Genomic DNA, 20,057 nt, shown 5'->3' with positions numbered 1-20,057 from the left:
CACAAACTGTGAGAAACCGTTAAATGAGACTCATCTGGGTGCTCGTCATCCTCACCAGGGTCTTGACCTGACTGCAGTTCGGCGTCGTAACCGACTTCAGTGGGCAAGTGCTCACCTTCAATGGTCACTAACATGCTGAAGAAGTGTGCTCTTCGTGGATTAATACCGGTTTCAACTGAACCGGGTAGATGGTAGACCGCGTGTATGGTGTCGTGTGGGCAAGCAATTTGCTGATGTCAACATTGTGAACAGAGTGCCCCATGGTGGCGGAGGGGTTATGGTATGGGCAGGAATAAGCTAAGGACAACAAACACAATTGCATTTTATTGATGGCAATTTGAATGCACAGAGATACCGTGATGAGATCCTGAGGCCCATTGTCGTGCCATTCATCTGCCACCATCACCTCATGTTTCAGCATGATAATGCACGGCCCCATGTCGAGAGGATCTGTACACAATTCCTGGAAGCACCAGACATGTCACCCATTGAGCATGTTTGGGATGCTCTGGATCAACGTGTACAACAGTGTGTTCCACTTCCTGCCAATATCCAGCAACTTCGCACAGCCATTGAAGAGTGGGACAACATTCCACAGGCCACAATCAACAGCCTGATCAACTGTATGTGAAGGAGATGTGTTGCGCTGCATGAGGCAAATGGAGGTAAAATCAGATACTGACTGGTTTTCTGATCCACGCCCGTACCTTTTTGTTTTAAAAACATATCTGTGACCAACAGATTCATATTGTTTATATTTTTGTTCAGTGTAGTTCAACAGATAATTTTTTCCTCTGTGTTTTCTACACTGTTAGTTGGCTTTATTAAAAATTGATTTTGTAATGTTTTTAGTAGGATATATGAATGTCTAGATTTTGCCTAAACATATTGGTTTCTGCGCTTTGAGCACAATGATTTGAATTAAATTAATTGTAGTTTTTCTATCTTCGTACAGTTATTGTGTTCTATAGCCATGGTTGAATAATCCCTGACCACAACAACGCAACGATTATTAGCGTGTCTTTTCCTGCTGTCTCTCTCTCTGGTCTAGACAGTTATGAAAGTAATTTAATAGCATACATGGGCATACCTTGGAGCTCTACAAAGGTTGCATATGTAATATTTAAAGTGCACTTGCTTGTGGAGAAGATGCTATGCCACTTATTTACTTCTCAGAGCTATAATGCAGATCAATTGTCGTGTATCTCCAAAAGCATTGAAACGCATGTCTGAGTGGGAGAGCATTGGGTCTCGTCCCTATGATAAAGAGAAATAATTTACCCAGGTTGTCTACAGTGCAAATGCAAGACATTAACTGTTATCAACGTATTCGGGCCAAGGTTGCTGTTGCCGTATTTAGACTCTTAACGTTCTCAGTGAGTTGAATGTTTTACTGAATGTTTGGCTGAACCCTGCATTAACTTAGTCCCTTTAATGGTCATAAATATTTATTCCCAAGAATGAGGCTTGTATTACATTGCCCAATAACTGCCAGCAGTTTGTCCCTATATCCCTCACGCAAACGGTGTCAAGCGGCTACAGTATATTTTATGTATGCGTTGTGATAGAGCTGTTAACCCCCTTTTATCAACATTGTTCGCTCTTGAGGTTTATCAGCCACAATAATTATTTTATTATGTAAATGAAGCGCATACTATTATTTCATTAGCAGACTTCCAAATTTCAGTCCTCAGATTAGTATGCAAATCATCTCGTTGCTGTCCTTGCAGAAGACAGAGGGGATTTACAACTCATTTCATAGCAGCTAGTTGTTCTCCAGCTATTAATGTAATTATAACACCACTGACCTGTGATGTGATGCAATTATAACACCACTGTCCTGGGATTTGATGCAGTTATAACACCGCTGTCCTGGGATTTGATGCAATTATAACACTGCTGTCCTGTGATGTGATACAATTATAACACCACTGACCTGTGATGTATGTTTGCATAACACGGAACCCAAACTGGCGTGCGCTATCGTGCATACATTTATTTTGTCCCCCCCACACCAAACGTGATCATGACACGCAGGTTAAAATATCAAAACCAACTCTGAACCAATTACATTAATTTAGGGACAGGTCGAAAAGCATACATTTATGCCAATTTAGCTAGCTTGCACTTGCTAGCTAATTTTTCCTATTTAGCTAGCTAGCTATTGCTAGCTAATTTTTACTCCTGGGATATAAACATTGAGTTGTTATTTTACCTGAAATGCACAAGGTCCTCTACTCCGACAATTAATCCACACATAAAACGGTCAACTGAAACGTTTCTAGACATCTGTCCTCCTTCTAGGCATTTTCTTCTCTTGACTTTATATTGCGATTGGCAACTTTCATAAATTAGGTGCATTACCGTCACTGACCTTGTTCGTCTTTCAGTCACCCACGTACGTATAACCAATGAGGAGATAGCACATGGGTACCTGCTTCTGTAAACCAAGGAGGAGATGGGAGAGGCAGGACTTGCAGCGCGATCTGCGTCACAAATAGAACTGACTTGTATTTTAGCCCTTGGCAACGCAGACGCTCGTTGACGTGCGCGAGCAGTGTGGGTGCAATATTGAATAATATAGATTTCTACATTTATTTTGCCACGCTTGCGTACGCGATGCGAGCGGTGTAGTCAGCTTGTAAGGAATGCAGAGCGAGCGGCAGGTGACTGTCATTGAGGCTTAAAAAATATATATATATTTTACCCTCAATGATGACTAGCGTCTACCTGGGCTTTGTTAATCAATGGTCCAAACTCTGTTTTGTCAACACATGGAGGGTTTATATTGATATCCTAAAGTTTTTAGTTTAGTGTCACTAAATTAAACAGAAGACCAGAACACTACTCTAGACATAGATTATAAATGCTTGCAAGTCTACCAGAATAGCCTGGCCAGAGATGCACAGTGCTCAGGTGCCAGAGACTGTCAGATGGCTGTGTGTGTGGTGTGCTTGCAGATTGTGTGGTGGGGTGGCACACTGGTTTCACTGGCAGAACACTGAGAGAGAGGAGAAGGTGTTTGCTAAGACGTGGGCTGGAGGGTGGCTCTGCTGCCTATGTGTGTGGGCAGACACTTTCACACACATTAGTCCCTTAGTGCTATACAGCCAACAGACCCTCTCCTCTTCATGGATTATTCAAACTCACTATAACGTATAGTACTCTCATAAAGTAGATTCATGCCAATTGCATGCTCCCTCAACTTGAGACATCAGTGGCATTGTGTTGTGTGACAAAATTCCACATTTTAGAGTGGCCTTTTATTGTCCCCAGCACAAGGTTCACCTGTGTAATGATCATGATTCTTGATATACCACACCTGTCAGGTGGATGGATTATCTTGACAAATAATGAAATGCTCACTAACAGGGATGCAAACAATTGGTGCACAACATTTTAGAGCAATAAGCTATTTGTGCATATGGAACATTTCTGGGATCTTTTATTTCAGCTCATGAAACCTGGGACCAACACTTTACGTGTTGCGTTTTATATTTTTGTTCAGTAAATATTCCCAAATATTTTATTTAATCCGTTACGCCTTGTGCACTGAACTGACGTGCATGATTGTTGCTGACAGGCCGATGTACAGATGAAAGGAATTAAATAGCCTATAATGCGCCGCGGCGCTCAATTCAGACAGCGGTGTGTAACCTACTGTAGCTGCTGTTAAGTAATTCAAAGCCTTTACTCCATCACTCAGGATGTAATTTTCCAGTGCTACTATTTTTAGCATATAATGTTATTAAAACAAAATCAGACAACCCCATAGTAGAATAGTTGACCTATTTACCTAGTCGACTTGTTGTGTGTTCTATGTGAGAGAAATATTCATTTCAAGGCACATTCAAGTTATGATAGGGAGGGAAACATGTATTCTGACAAGCAGTCAATGCAGAACAATTCTTAATGCAATCGCGGGAAAACACTTTTGAAAGCAGTTTTGGAAAATGTATTTTAAAAGAAGTTTGGGCCTTTGTTAAAAAAGGGTCGGGTCCCTGTTTTCCATTGCGGCCAATTGCATGAGTATCATCGTTTTACAAATTCAGTTACAACCGGAGTTTCAAGCATGGTTTAGGAGCAGCTGCGCAGCAGTGGGAATGGGTCTTTGAGAACGTACGCCTCTATTTGAATGGATCTTTTTGGTGAAAGTTGGGAACCGAATCGCATATCTGAAAGAGCCATTCATTTGATTTGCATACTGTTACAAATTATTTTTGAGCTCCAGATATCGATCATCTGCAGATAAATTATAAAGTTATTAATTCTGTGATGTGATTTTCCTCTTTGTCAATAGTAAATTCCTGTATTACTCGGGATATGATGTCCAGGGACGCCCTGTCTGGAAGTGACTCTAGCTTTGATTTGTTCTCATTGCTAAGATGTAGCCTAGTTGATCTCTTGGGTTTATTCCACCCCACTTTAATTAACCCTTGGAAAGATGAGTCAATGTTAACTTCAATTCTGAGTGTCCGTTTGATGTTTCCTCTGTATAGTTGACTGGAGTTTCAAATGAGAACCTCATTTGAGGTTCTGATATCTTAGTAAACACAGTGCATCCTCCTGTGGGAATTAGAACATCATTTTATTTTAGCTATAACCTTCTGTTAGCCAGTGTTAATTAGCATCTGTTTTTGTCCTGGAATTAAAATGCAAATTGTGATGTTTCTGTGTGCCATCACTGAGGTTTGAAAGGTCAGCGGTTGTACCCAGATAGGGTGACCTTTTTCCATTTGTGAAAAACTCTCTCCTGGTAATGAGCAGAGAGGTACGGGTCATTGATATGCACCTTTCCCGTCATTGGGATTTTAACCTACACTTACCCATGTTCAACTTTTACCATTAAATACAGACCTGGCAGTTCAGTTTCATAGCTTGCTAGAACACTCCGAGGAAGAATAACGCCGAACACAATCCTCTCTCTCTTCTCCGGCAACAAGCTATGATTCATCTAGAGAACTTGGAATGAGTATCTCTTCCCATAAGCCACCAGTGACCTCAGGTGGAATTGGCTACATGTATCAGGCACCCATGTCAAAGTCATTAGAGGCCTGTCTCTCCTCTCCACTCTGCTCGGCTCAGGGCCTCTGACATGTCGACTTCCAGACAGGGCCTGCAGGAGGGCCTTTGTTGTTGCATACCATCTCACAGATGACTGGCTCCGAGTTATGCCTGAAACTCAAAAAGGAGAGAGCTGTGTGACAGAGCTGTCTGGCGGCCTGGCCTCCTCATGCTTACTCACTTGTCAGATCTTAGCACATGCTGAATTGCCCAACAGAGGAGACTCAATCTGGGTAGGAAGGGGGATAGAAGGCCTATACTGCCTGGTACTGAGGCAGTGTTGTAAAGTACTTAAGTTAAAATATTTTAAAAAGTACTACTTAAGTTGTGTTTTGGGGTATCTATACTTTACTATTTATATTTTTGACAACTTTTACTTTCCTACGTTCCTAAAGAGAATAATGTACTTTTTACTCCATACATTTTCCCTGAAGTACTCGTTACATTTTGAATGCTTAGCAAGACAGGAAAAAGGTCAAATTCACGCACTTATAAAGAGAACATCCCTGGTCATCCCTACTGCCTCTGATCTGGCGGACTCACTAAACAAAAATTATTTGTTTTGTAAATTATGTCTGAGTGTTGGAGTCTGCCCCTGGCTATGGGTAAAAAAATTATAATAATAATTGAAATTATTTGTACTTTTGATACTTAAGTATATTTTATAAATTACATGTACTTTTAATAGTTAAGTATATTTAAAATCAAATACTTTTAGACTTACTCTACTATTTTACTGGGTGACATTCACTTTTACTTGAGACATTTTCTGTTAAAGTATCTTTACTTATACTCAAGTATGACAATTGAGTACCTTTTCTACCACTGCTCAGAGGTACCACTCGGCTCAGCTGTTGTAAATGAATAAAATAAACAATGTTATTAATCGTCAATATGGGGTTAACCAAGTAAATGAACTCTTTTTTTTTTCGTCCTTCCAGGTGGCTGTACATTTGACGATGGCCCAGCCCAGTGTGACTACCAGCAGGATCCCTACGACGACTTTGACTGGACCCATGTCAGCGCACAGGAAGTGCCATACTTGTCATCTGAACTGCCTCAAGGTGAGACTAACTCTGCCACCATGTCCACAAACCTAATGAATATTGTTTGTTCATTAGGCAAACACAACCAAGGCCACCACACCAGGTTCTCAACACCTGCTCTGTAGAAAAACCAACAGAGGTTTTTTTAGACTCATATTTGCAGCTAAATGTGCAGGGCCATCTATTTAGTGCTTCCAACAAGGGAAGTAGAATGTTTGGCTAATGTGTAAACTGACCAGAGTAAGTGTAGCTAATGAGGGAAACGCAGAGAGAAGGAATGAATGTGAAACTATGAATAGATAGAAGGAAATTAATCTCAGGGTCTTCTGTCTTTGTTACTTCTCACAATGCAGTCTTAATTCCAACCTTTCACAATTGTAATGAAAAAGTTTTTTTAATTTCCCGGGTAGAGAAAAAAAGCTTTGTGCTCAGCAGCAAAATGTCTATTTAGGTTTGAATACTGTCATACACGGAATAATGAAGGCTTTTAAATAAGATCAGGGAAGGCGGCATTGTGAGTACGTGGAGAGCATGGGCCCTGCGACCTTGCCTATTCACCTCTCCACAGCGTAATCACTTGCATTCAGACAGGAATGATGTGCATAGGAAATTAAAGCATTTCACTTTCAGCAAAATTTCCCAATTAATAAGATCGAAGGTAATTAATCATGCAAGGGAACAGAAAAGGTAATCAGCAGATTGTCTGAACCAGGTTGTGTCCCACTACAATGTTCCACCTGTACGCTCTCGTTGGCTGGCCCTCGCTTCATACTCGTCGCCAAACCCACTGGCTCCAGGTCATCTACAAGACCCTTCTAGGTAAAGTCCCCCCTTATCTCAGCTCACTGGTCACCATAGCAGCACCCATCTGTAGCACGCACTCCAGCAGGTATATCTCTCTGGTCACCCCCAAAGCCAATTCATCCTTTGGCCGTCTCTCCTTACAGTTCTCTGCTGCCAATGACTGGAACGAACTACAAAAATCTCTGAAACTGGAAACGCTTATCTCCCTCACTAGCTTTAAGCACCAGCTGTCAGAGCAGCTCACTGCACCTGTACATAGCCCATCTATAATTTAGCCCAAACAACTACCTCTTCCCCTACTGTATTTTATTTATTTATTTATTTATTTATTTATTTTGCTCCTTTGCACCCCATTTTTTTATATTTCTACTTTGCACTTTCTTCCACTACAAATCTACCATTCGAGTGTTTTACTTGCTATATTGTATTTACTTTGCCACCATGGCCTTTTTTGCCTTTACCTCCCTTCTCACCTCATTTGCTCACATTGTATATAGACTTATTAGTCTACTGTATTATTGACTGTATGTTTGTTTTACTCCATGTGTAACTCTGTGATGTTGTATGTGTCGAACTGCTTTGCTTTATCTTGGCCAGGTTGCAATTGTAAATGAGAACTTGTTATCAACTTGCCTACCTGGTTAAATAAAGGTGAAATAAATAAATAAATAAATAAATACATAAATAAATAAAAATAAGGCTGTCATGTGCCTTTGTCTAGCCCAATAATGATGGCTGGGCACATTTTACAACACGACTTGACCGGAAACCAGAAATATCTAGTTAAACTTCTCTCGCAGTTAAGACATTTGAGGAATTTATTATGGGACAGAACTACATTGCCCTTGTCACTGTAGTGTTAAAAGATGGCATGAGGAAAAAGCAATAGCATATAACATGTCTAACAGTGATAGTTCTGGCTCTGAGGATCTTTGTCCTACCATTGTTGGAGGATGACACAGTAGTTTTTCTTTGTTCCTCTGTGGTGCTTAACTATGTCAGTTACGTTTAATCACCTAGTTTCTCAGGTAGAGACGGTGCAGCGAACATTATAGCAGATGTTCATTTCATCTAAAGAGGAGGCATGAGTTGGCTTCCATTCCAATGGGAATTAGTTCCATTACCGGGCCTGTCGGGTTTGTTTGAAAATTCGCCATAGCAGTGATAATGAGAGAAAATCGTTGTTTCATTCATCATGACTTCAAGCGTGAACTAAAGCAGGTGGAATGATTATCTTGCTAGCAAAAAAATCCTCACCTTTTTGTAAACCCCCCTTGTAAATGTGCTTGATAATCAATTACTTCAGAGAGACCTATGTAGTGACTAACTAGAATATTCCCACATTGTGGTTGCCTGAGAAGAATGTGAGGGGTTCTCTAGCTGAGATCCTCTATATTAATAGGTTAAAGGACATGAGGTTGACTGAAGGAACACTCCCCCCCCATAACGAAGCAAACAGAGCTCCAGCATGATTTCATCAGCCTCCTATGTTCTCCAGCTAGCAACCAGATCTCGCAAATTAAATAAGCTTTATCATAAAATAGCTTAAAATACTTTCTCAGCCAGGGAGGATGAAAAGCAAACCCATCAGGGAGTTCCCATGAGAAGATAACAAGTGCTATTTACCACGCAGAAACCTTCCGTCCTTATCTCTCTGAAGACCACAAATGCTTGACTCCCTCGATCAATATTCATTTGGAGCTGTGCTTATAGGTTGGCTCTGGTGCGGTTAGGCTTGGCTCAGTCCTGTGCCAGTGTCAGCCCCTGTAGGTCTATTTAGCCTCCCATTGGAGATGCTGAGTGGGTGTAGGACACTGACTGCACCATTATATTAAACCCCATGCCTCTCTCTCTGAGTACTGGTGCTCCTGGGTAGACCTACATCTCCCCTGTCAATACAGGCTCATCCCTTATGTGAGGCAGGGCAGTGTATTACGAGGTGAAGCCCGCTTTTTTTGCACTGTTAGAGTAGAGAGTCCCTTTAAAAATAAAAAAAGCATGGTTTGAATTGGCTGACTATTTTTCTCTGTTTCCTTTGTAACTCACGTGACTGTACTGCCAGCAGTTGAGGCCATGATGGGTGACAGCCATCTTGTACACTGGCATGAGATGACAGCCATCTTGTGGACTGGCATTCATCCTCTGGATACCTGACAGTGATGTAAAGTTGAAAGCTCTGCTCTAAAATACATATTTATATAATATTACGCCTTTGGATGAGTACTTGTTAAGTAATAGGAAATAAAATTATACCCTGTTGTATTGTACATCTAAATCTAGCAATTATATTCTTCCCATTAGTCTTTCTTGGGTTGTTTTTTTATAACCTTTCCAGAATAAAACTCATCTCTGCATGAACGCTGATATAACAGCAAAATTGGATAGAAGGATGGAAAATAAGTAGGATTTTTACAGTTGGAAGTTGGAACAGAAACAGTGAGCCAAGTCTGCCAACACAACAAGATTCCACTTAGTTGGGGAAATAGTTTTTTTGACTGGGTGTTATTGGCTATTATACTGTAGTACAAGTTGTTTTGAGTGTAGTTTTGTTGGTAGAGTACTATTGTCTGTTTTATTCCTATTTTCTTCATTGTAATTTTAACAAACTCTGTGGTTGTGCCTGTTGAAGACATGCGGTGGAACTTTGGCGACTTCTAAGTATTTTTTTAAACCCCCCCGAAATCCTTAGATTTGAAAGTGACTGTTTACTGGAAGCTGTGGCGCCATTTCTAGGGCTGTGATGATACCAGTACTGAGGTATTTTTTTCCCATGGCAAAAATTTCAACACGAAGCAGACCCTCTTTGGTCCTTTAAAAACCTGCTGTATGTAAAATATTTTGTGCTATAGCTTGGAAACTAAATAAATGTGACTCTTGATGAAAACATTTAGAGAGAGAGAGACACTCCAGCTGCTTTGACACCTTGTGATGAACTGTATACATTGACATAAAGAGGAGAGGAGATTGTGTTCGGTTAGCTCGAACAAAGCGGCTCTGATGTGAATGGCTATCGTGTTTTCACTACAAACACTACCAGGCATAAACATCTGCTTTTGATCTGCAGCGCAATATTGAAAAGTCTGTATGGTGTTGGATATGAGTGGTATGCTCATTTACTTGAGTCAAACATAATGCATGAAGGCTCACACTTCCTAAACAACTTTCAGAAGTAAATTGAATTTACATAAATTCATTCTTTGTGGAGGTTTAATTATGATCAAGAACTTTATCAGCCCCCCCCCCCCCGACGTGAATGAGCTGTTCTACCTTTTGAGAATCTCATATTTCAGCTAAATGTATCTGGTCTAGAGGTCGACCGATTAATCGGAATGGCAGATTTAATTAGGGCCGATTTGGCCTTTTTTTTTTTATATACCTTTATTTAACGGAACGGTTCCGTATTTCACTGAAAGAATAAACGTTTTGTTTTCGAAATGACAGTTTCCGGATTCGACCATATTAATGACCAAAGGCTCGTATTTCTGTGTGTTATTATGTTATAATTAAGTCTATGATTTGATAGAGCAGTCTGACTGAGCGACGGTAGGCAGCAGCAGGCTCGTAAGCATTCATTCAAACAGCACTTTTGTGCGTTTGCCAGCAGCTCTTCGCAATGCTTCAAGCATTACGCTGTTTATGACTTCAAGCCTATCAACTCCCGAGATTAGGCTGGTGTAACCGATGTGAAATGGCTAGCTAGTTAATGGGGTGCACGCTAATAGCATTTCAAACGTCACTCACTCTGAGACTTGGAGTAGTTGTTCCCCTTGCTCTGCAAGGGTCGTGGCTTTTGTGGAGCGATGGGTAACGATGCTTCGAGGGTGGCTGTTGTCGATGTGTTCCTGGTTCGAGCCCAGGTAGGGGCGAGGAGATGGATGGAAGCTATACTGTTACACTGGCAATACTAAAATGCCTATAAGAACATCCAATAGTCAAAGGTATATGAAATACAAATGGTATAGAGAGGAATAGTCCTATAATAAGCTCAACCTAAAACTTCTTACCTGGGAATATTGAAGACTCATGTTAAAAGGAACCACCAGCTTTCATATGTTCTGAGCAAGGAACTTAAACGTTAGCTTTTTTACATGGCACATATTGCACTTTTACTTTCTTCTCCAACACTTTTTTGCAATATTTAAACCAAATTGAACATGTTTCATTATTTATTTGAGGCTAAATTGATTTTATTGATGTATTATATTAAGTTAACATAAGTGTTCATTCAGTATTGTTGTAATTGTCATTATTACAAATAAATAAGTAAAAAATTCGGCCGATTAATCGGTACCGGCTTTTTTGAGTCCTCCAATAATCGGTATCGGCGTTGAAAAATCATAATCGGTCGACCTCTAATCTGGTCCAGAGTTGATGTAGACTGATAGCAGGCCTGGCCGAGTTAGTGAGAGAGAGAGAGCCCTGAGGGCTTGAGCTCTGAGTGAGATAGCAGGCTTAGGCCTTCCCCTGTTCCCCAGGCCAAAGGCTTTATCAGATCTAATGTTCTGGAGCTCTGCAGAGGAATACCACCACAGCACCAGTCTGTGGCAGTCCCTCCCCTGACACTATTGAGAAACCAGTGCTTTGTGGCAGAGCAGCGCTGTACTCAGCTGATCTTAATTGCAGGTTGTTGCTTTTTAGAGAATGGAGGTTTGTAATCTGTTGTAAAGCAGCAGTTGAGGGGAGGCCTGGTTTCTGGTGTTTTCAGCCATGGTTTAAGAGTGGACCCAGCTGCATCCTGAAACACTGCTTATAAATCTGAGAAGGATTCGGGCCCTGATATCATTGATTGGTTTAACAGATTTCGCCTTTGTTGAGACACATTACTTGATCTTGGTTTGTCATGGATGTCATGCCTCAAGTAAAAAACGCCATTCTAAGGGGCCGAAGTGGTTCTTCCGACATCAAATGTGGAATCAATCATAAATCAGACAAAATATATTTACTAGACTGTGTAATTCAGAGGTGACAAACTATCATGTTCAAGTTTTATTGGAGGCACAAACAGAAGAAAGGTGGCGAATTTGTTTGTTTTCAATCTACATGAATCAAAGCTGATTTCGAACGCTGTTTAAAAAATGATTCCCACTACTCCCACTTTCATTATTGCTGTTCAATTATTTCCCTCTCAGAACAAAGTCCAATGATTTTTAATAGGAAAAAAAGTATTGATTTTGTTCTACTTTGGACTTCCTTTGTTTGAGCTTTAGTGGGAAAGTGAAATAAATAAATAAAATCATAGTTTTGCGAAATAGAATTGCCAACACCTTTTGACTGTAGCCCTGTTGTCTTTTCTTTAGTTTTTCCTCTGACAGCTTGCTGATCGCTCTCTCATAAAGAAGTAACGCATGAGAGAGAAACAGACAAGTTTTTTTTTAGGCCTCATGTTTATTTTGTACCTTGATGAGAAACACACTGCCTGGCCTTGAACAGTCCATAAGGAAGGGGGAAGGAGAGGGGTGTTGAGAAGGGAAGGGCCGACCGCCTAGCTTTGGGGAGGAAGGCTTTCTTGTATGTTTTCCTAAAACAAACCTTGAACAGTCAAACTCCCATTGTTCCCAATGACAAAACTTGCCTTTGAGCACAAAACATTTCCATGGTCTTCAATTGAAATGTTTGGAAATGTATACCTTTTAAACAATTAGATATTCGGGAATGCTTTTCTTTGTCTACACCCATTCAGCATCGTTCACACCCTCTTAAGCTTTAGCCCCACCCATCTCTTTAAGGGTTGATCCGAGCGTTCTGTCCTAACATCAGCAGTCAAGCACCCAAGATAACTTTGGCTAGCTTGCTAGCTACAACCAGACACAAATGAGAGAACAGCACACTGACCATTTTACTCGCCCTAGCAGAGCTGATTGTGCTGTTTTAATTTATGCAGAGCGTTGGTGACTGCAACTGTGCTGCTGGCCACAATTTACGCTTTTTTGCCAACGTTTACTGACACCGGCCATATTCAACGGGTGTTGAGCGTTCGGAAATTCGTCAGTTATTCTGCACTCTGGCACACTCAGACGAGAATACTCTGAAATCAGAGTAGATAACCAGAGCAAATTTACCAGCTACGTCTACAACAGTTGTCGCAGTGACATTCTATTGAAATGGTTACTTGCATAGTGGAGTCTTTTGTTAAGACATGTAGCTAGCTAAGTAAACGATGACCCATAATCCCAATTCATGACGTTACCACCCTGCATGAATCTGCAGGTAGCTAACCAACCAGGTTCAATGTTAGCTAGCTAACATTAGGCTATAACTAGCAAAGCAAATGGCTCTGAGATACGAATAATAAGATGATACACATAATGTCAGCTAGCGAGCCAGCCAGCTAATGTTAGCTAGCTAGCTAACAGTACACTTTAACTTAAAATGAAAATGACTGTCAACATTAGAAAAATGTATTATCTGAAAATGTAGCTAGCTACTTATCTTACCCACTGTAAAAAGCCTCGTTATTGTTATGTAATTTTCTTGTTTGATAGTAGTGGTTTCTTTGCAGCAATTCAACCATGAAGGCCTGATTCATGCAGTCTCCTCTGAACAGATGACGTTGAGATGTGTCTGTTACTTGAATTCTGTGAAGCATTTGTTTGGACTGCAATCTGAAGTGCAGTTAATTGCCGATTTCTGAGGCTGATAACTCTAATGAACTTATCCTCTGCAGCAGAAGTAACTCTGGGACTTCCTTTCCTGTGGCGGTCCTCATGAGAGCCAGTTTCATCATATTATATCGCTTGATGGTTCTTGCGACTGCACTTGAAGAAACTTTCAAGGTTCTTGAAATTATCCGCATTGACTGACCTTAATGTCACCTCTCTAGGGGAGGTGGGACGAAATCGTCCCACACTATTCAACAGCCAGTGACAAATCAGAGCGCCAAATTTAAAACCACAAAATGACATAATTCAAAGTTCTCAAACAGGACTATTTTACACCATTTTATAGATACACTTCTCCTGAATCGAACCACGTTGTCCGATTTTCCAAAAGGCTTTACAGCGAAAGCAAAACATTAGATTATGTTAGGAGAGTACATAGACACAAAAAAAACACACAGCCATTTCCAAGCAACTAGCATGCATCACAAATACCCGAAACACAGCTAAATGCAGCACTAACCTTTTGATGATCTTCATCAGATGACACTCCTAGGACATTATGTTATACAATACATGCATGTTTTGTTCAATCAAGTTCATATTTATATCAAAAACCAGCTTTTTACATTAGCATGTGATGTTCAGAACTAGCATACCCACCAAAAACTTCCGGTGAATTTACTAAATTACTCACGATAAACGTTGACAAAATACATAATTATTTGAAGAATTATAGGTACAGAACTCCTTTATGCAATCGCTATGTCCGATTTTAAAATAGCTTTTCGGCGAAAGCACATTTTGCAATATTCTGAGTACATAGCTCGGCCACCACGGCTAGCTAATTTGACATCCGCCAACTTCGGGGTCACCTAAACTCAGAATTACTATTAGAAAAATTGGATTACCTTAGCTGTTCTTCGTCAGAATGCACTCCCAGGACTTCTACTTCAACAACAAATGTTGTTTTGGTTCCAAATAATCCATAGTTATATCCAAATACCACCGTTTTGTTTGTGCGTTCAGCTCACCATCCGAAGGGTAACGTGGGAGCGCATTTCATGCCAAAAAAAATCAAAATATTCCATTACCGTACTTAGAAGCATGTCAAACACTTTTAAAATCAATTTTTATGCTACTTTTCTCGTAAAATAGCGATAATATTCCAACCGGGCAACGTTGTATTCATTCAAAGACTGAAAGAAAAAAATTGAGAAGTCTCGTGAACGCGCATCTCAGTCTCACTGTCCCCAGGCTGACCACTTACAAACTCTGCTCCTATACTTTGCCCAGAGACAGCAGACACCCCATTCCACTTTCTGGCGGCTTTAGAGAGCCAATGGAAGCCTTAGAAAGTGTCACGTTACAGCACAGGTGCTGTAATTTCGATAGAGATGCAACAGAAGGACAACAAATTGTCAGATGGGCACTTCCTGCATGGAATCTTCTCAGGTTTTGGCCTGCCATATGAGTTCTGTTATACTCACAGACACCATTCAAACAGTTTTAGAAACTTTAGAGTGTTTTCTATCCAAATCTACTAATTATACGCATATTCTAGTTTCTGGGCAGGAGTAGTAACCAGATTAAACCGGGTACGTTTTTTATCCGGCCGTGAAAATACTGCCCCCTATACCACAACAGGTTAATGTCTTAAAGTGCTTATTTGAGCTGTTCTTGACATAATATGGACTTGGTCTTTTACCAAATAGGGCTATCATTTGTATACCAACCCTACCTTGTCACAACACAACTGATTGGCTCAAACGCATTAAGAATGAAATCATTTCCACAAATTAACTTTTAACAAGGCACACCTGTTAATTGAAATGCATTCCATGTGACTACCTCATGAAGCTGGTTGAGAGAATGCCAAGCGTGTGCAAAGCAGTCATCAAGGCAAAGGGTGGCTTCCTTGAAGAATCTCAAACTTTTATGGCTACTACATGATTCCGTATGTGTTATTTCATAGTTTTGATGTCTTCACTATTATTTTATAGTAAAAATAAAGAAAAACCCTTGAATGAGTAGGTGTGTCCAAACCTTTGACTGGTATTGTATACTACTGCAGCACTCCAAAGACCCTCCTGTTTTCTCTGTATTTGTCCTACCTAGATGAAAGCAGATCAATCATTCAGACCACTGCCTTGAAAATATTGTCCACTTCACAGCAAATCATCTTCATTTAAAAATAAAACCAGCACATATAAAACACTGCCAGATGGGTTCCTAAATGATTTCTTACAAATGTATCTTTGCTTAGAACTATACACATAATGTTGGGTCAGAGTTTTGTTGCAATATGAATCATCAGAACTGAGCTTGAATTGGATTCATTGATTTGGCAGGCCTGAAAATGTTGAACAGATGTACTGGTTTTGTGACAAATGGTTTTGAAATGAGGCCTTGGTGTCTTGCTTAAGGGAATATCAGCAAAATGTATTTTGATTATATACTGAACAAAAATATATACGCAAGATGCAACAATTTCAAAGATTTAGCTAAGTTACAGTTCATATAAGGAAATCAGTCAATTGAAATTAATTCATTAGGCCTTAATCTATGGATTTCACATGACTGGGCAGGGGCACAGCCATGGGTGGACCTTAGAGGGCATAGATCCACCCACTTGGGAGCCAGGCCCAGCCAATCAAAAGGAGCTTTTCCCCACAAAAGGACTTTATTTACAGACAGAAATACTCCTCCTTGACAAAGGATCAAATGCTCACTAACAGGGATTTAAACAAATTTGTGCACAGAATTAGAGAGAAATAAACGTTTTTTGTGCATATGGAACATTTCTGGGATGTTTCATGAGCTGAAATAAAATATGGGACCAGGACTTTACATGTTGCGTTTATATTTTTGTTCAGTGTAGTTTGTTCCTTCAAAGGTAAATGACCTGCACTGAACTCTACATGGACATTTTCAAAAACTAATCTTATTTGTTCTCAGTTAGTGGATAAAACTGTATTCAATCAATTAAATGTCCTTGAAACATTTCTCTTTGTTTGATCTTTACTCAGTTTGCTACTAAGAAATATCCCACTGGGCATAGATGTCAATTCAATGTCTATTCCACGTTGGTTCTCCGTAATTTCATTGAAATGACGTGGAAACAACGCTGATTCAACCAGTGTGTGTGCCCAGTGGGATTGGACCACTTAAAGTGGAGTGGGTAACCCTTGGCTCGCTGAGAGTCTGACTCTAGGCCCTTCTTCTCTCCATGTCCTATAATGCCCCATCTTCTCTTTCTCCTATCCCCCCTCAGGTTCCTACATGATGGTGGACTCCTCCCAGCACGATGCCGGAGAGAAGGCCCGCATTCAGCTGCCAGTAATGAAGGAAAATGACACCCACTGTATTGACTTCAACTACTTATTGTACACCCAAGATGGCTCCAGTCCAGGGACGCTGAACATCCTGGTGAAGGTTAACAAAGGTCCCCTGGCTAATCCCATCTGGAATGTGACCAGCTACACCGGGAAGGACTGGCTCCGGGCTGAGCTGGCCGTCAGTACCTTCTGGCCTAACGAGTATCAGGTACATAGACTCACTACACCATTGCATTACCTATTAAGTTTCAAAGTTTGTTCGCCACGTGCACAGGATACAACAGGTGTAAAACAGTTTGGTGAAATGCTTACTTGAGAGCTCTTTCTCAAAAATGCAGTTGATAATAATAATATACAGTGGGGGGAAAAAAGTATTTGATCCCCTGCTGATTTTGTATGTTTGCCCACTGACAAAGAAATGATCAGTCTATAATTTTAATGGTAGGTTTATTTGAACAGTGAGAGACAGAATAACAACAACAAAATCCAGAAAAACGCATGTCAAAAATGTTATAAATTCATTTGCATTTTAATGAGGGAAATAAGTATTTGACCCCCTCTCAATCAGAAAGATTTCTGGCTCCCAGGTGTCTTTTATACAGGTAATGAGCTGAGATTAGGAGCACACTCTTAAAGGGAGTGCTCCTAACCGCAGCTTGTTACCTGTAAAAAAGATACCTGTCCACAGAAGCAATCAATCAATCAGATTCCAAACTCTCCACCATGGCCAAGACCAAAGAGCTCTCCAAGGATGTCAGGGACAAGATTGTAGACCTACACAAGGCTGGAATGGGCTACAAGACCATCGCCAAGCAGCTTGGTGAGAAGGTGACAACATTTGGTGCGATTATTCGCAAATGGAAGACACACAAAAGAACTGTCAATATCCCTCGGCCTGGGGCTCCATGCAAGATCTCACCTCGTGGAGTTGCAATGATCATGAGAACGGTGAGGAATCAGCCCAGAACTACACGGGAGGATCTTGTCAATGATCTCAAGGCAGCTGGGACCATAGTCACCAAGAAAACTATTGGTAACACACTACGCCATGAAGGACTGAAATCCTGCAGCGCCCGCAAGGTCCCCCTGCTCAAGAATACATATACATGCCCGTCTGAAGTTTGCCAATGAACATCTGAATGATTCAGAGGACAACCGGTGAAAGTGTTGTGGTCAGATGAGACCAAAATGGAGCTCTTTGGCCTCAACTCAACTCTCCGTGTTTGGAGGAGAAGGAATGCTGCCTATGACCCCAAGAACACCATCTCCACCGTCAAACATGGAGGTGGAAACATTATGCTTTGGGGGTGTTTTTCTGCTAAGGGGACAGGACAACTTCACCGCATCATTTGACGGGGCCATGTACTGGCAAATCTTGGGTGAGAACCTCCTCCCCTCGGCCAGAGCATTGAAAATGGGTTGTGGATGGGCATTCCAGCATGACAATGACCCAAAACACACGGCCAAGGCAATAAAGGAGTGGCTCAAGAAGAAGCACATTAAGGTCCTGGAGTGGCCTAGCCAGTCTCCAGACCTTAATCCCATAGAACATCTGTGGAGGGAGCTGAAGGTTCGAGTTGCCAAACGTCAGCCTCTAAACCTTAATGACTTGGAGAAGATCTGCAAAGAGGAGTGGGACAAAATCCCTCCTGAGATGTGTGCAAACCTGGTGGCCAACTACAAGAAACGTCTGACCTCTTTGATTGCCAACAAGTGTTTTGCCACCAAGTACTAAGTCATGTTTTGCAGAGGGGTCAAATTCTTATTTCCCTCATTAAAATGCAATTCATTTTATAACATTTTTGACATGTGTTTTTCTGGATTTTTTTGTTGTTATTCTGTCTCTCACTGTTCATATAAACCTACCATTAAAATTATAGACTGATCATTTCTTTATAAGTCATTCATCATTGATTGTATGTTGTTTTACTCCATGTGTAACTCTGTGTTTTTGTATGTTGTCGAACTGCTTTGCTTTATCTTGGCCAGGTCGCAATTGTAAATGAGAACTTGTTCTCAACTTGCCTACCTGGTTAAATAAAGGTGAAATAAATAAAAATAAATAAATAAATAAATAAATAAACAATAAGTGGGCAAATGTACAAAATCAGCAGGGGATCAAATACTTTTTTCCCTCACTGTAAATAAAATAGAGTAAAATGCTATAAGTATCCATCTGGGGCCATATCAAATGTCTCAGAGTAGGAATGCTGATCTAGGATAGGTTTTTACTTTTAGATCAAAATAAATAAGCTTACATGGACAGGGGTGATTGATCCTAGATCAGCTCTCCTACTCAGACACTTTATGCATATAGACCAAGGCCTCTATAGCAATGATATGGAGATGGACCTATTGGCTGTATGTCTCCCATCACTGCAACTCCCGTACGGACTCAGGAGAGGCGAAGGTCGAGAGCCATGCGTCCGCCGAAACACGACCCTGCCAAGCCGCACTGCTTTTTGACACACTGCTCGCTTAACCCGGAACCCAGCCGCACCAATGTGTCAGAGGAAACGCAGTACACCTGGCGACCGTGTCAGCATGCATGCGCCCCTGCCACATGAGTTGCTAGAGCGCGATGATGCAAACCCTCCCCCTACCCGGACCACGCTGGGCCAATGCTGCCTCATGGGTCTCCCGGTCGACCCGGGATCAAACCCGGGTCTATAGTGATGCCTCAAGCACTGCGATGCAGTGCCTTAGACCACTGTGCCACTCAGGAGGCCCTGAAAATACCTTTTTTAGGAGGAGTGTAAATTGGGGAGTGATTATTAATCTCTTTAGATTAATATCATTAATCCTTCCTTAGTCAGATTTATAACTGATAAGCAATGCTCTCAACTATTTTATTTATTTATTTAACCAGTTAAGAACAAATTCTTATGTACAATGACGGCCTGCCCCGGCCAAACCCTAATCCAGACAACGCTGGGCCAATTCTGCGCCGCCGTATGGGACTCTCAATCACGACCGGTTGTGATACAGCCTGGAATCGAACCAGGCTGTATCACAAAGTAGCCAGCTCTGTAATGAGAATGGATGGTTGAGGAGGTATGGAGAGGTGAAGAAGACCTACAGCACTGTTTTGCCCTTGTGTTCCCCTGTCAGGGATGTGGTCCTAAAATAATTAATGACTGGTACTATAAGTCCAATCTCACACACACACACACACACACACACACACACACACACACACACACACACAC

The 20,057-nt window shown here is 41.0% G+C and overlaps 1 protein-coding gene across 16 annotated transcripts in view; it reads left to right on the top strand.

Moving 5' to 3' along the window:
- The window catches only part of LOC106571353 (receptor-type tyrosine-protein phosphatase kappa), a 176,451-nt gene that overhangs the window by 44,523 nt on the left and 111,871 nt on the right, over positions 1-20,057 (top strand). For all 16 annotated transcript variants that reach the window (XM_082961728.1, XM_082961727.1, XM_082961729.1 and 13 more), the window contains 2 exons: positions 6,006-6,128; positions 16,785-17,056. In XM_082961728.1, the coding sequence (XP_082817854.1) occupies positions 6,006-6,128; positions 16,785-17,056 (395 nt within the window). The remainder of the gene's footprint in view (positions 1-6,005; positions 6,129-16,784; positions 17,057-20,057) is intronic.

This window comes from Salmo salar, chromosome 15 (genome assembly GCF_965601325.2).
Source record: "Salmo salar chromosome 15, fSalSal1, whole genome shotgun sequence".
In the NCBI taxonomy this organism is placed as follows: Eukaryota; Metazoa; Chordata; class Actinopteri; order Salmoniformes; family Salmonidae; genus Salmo; species Salmo salar.
This window is presented reverse-complemented; position numbering and strand designations above follow the sequence as displayed.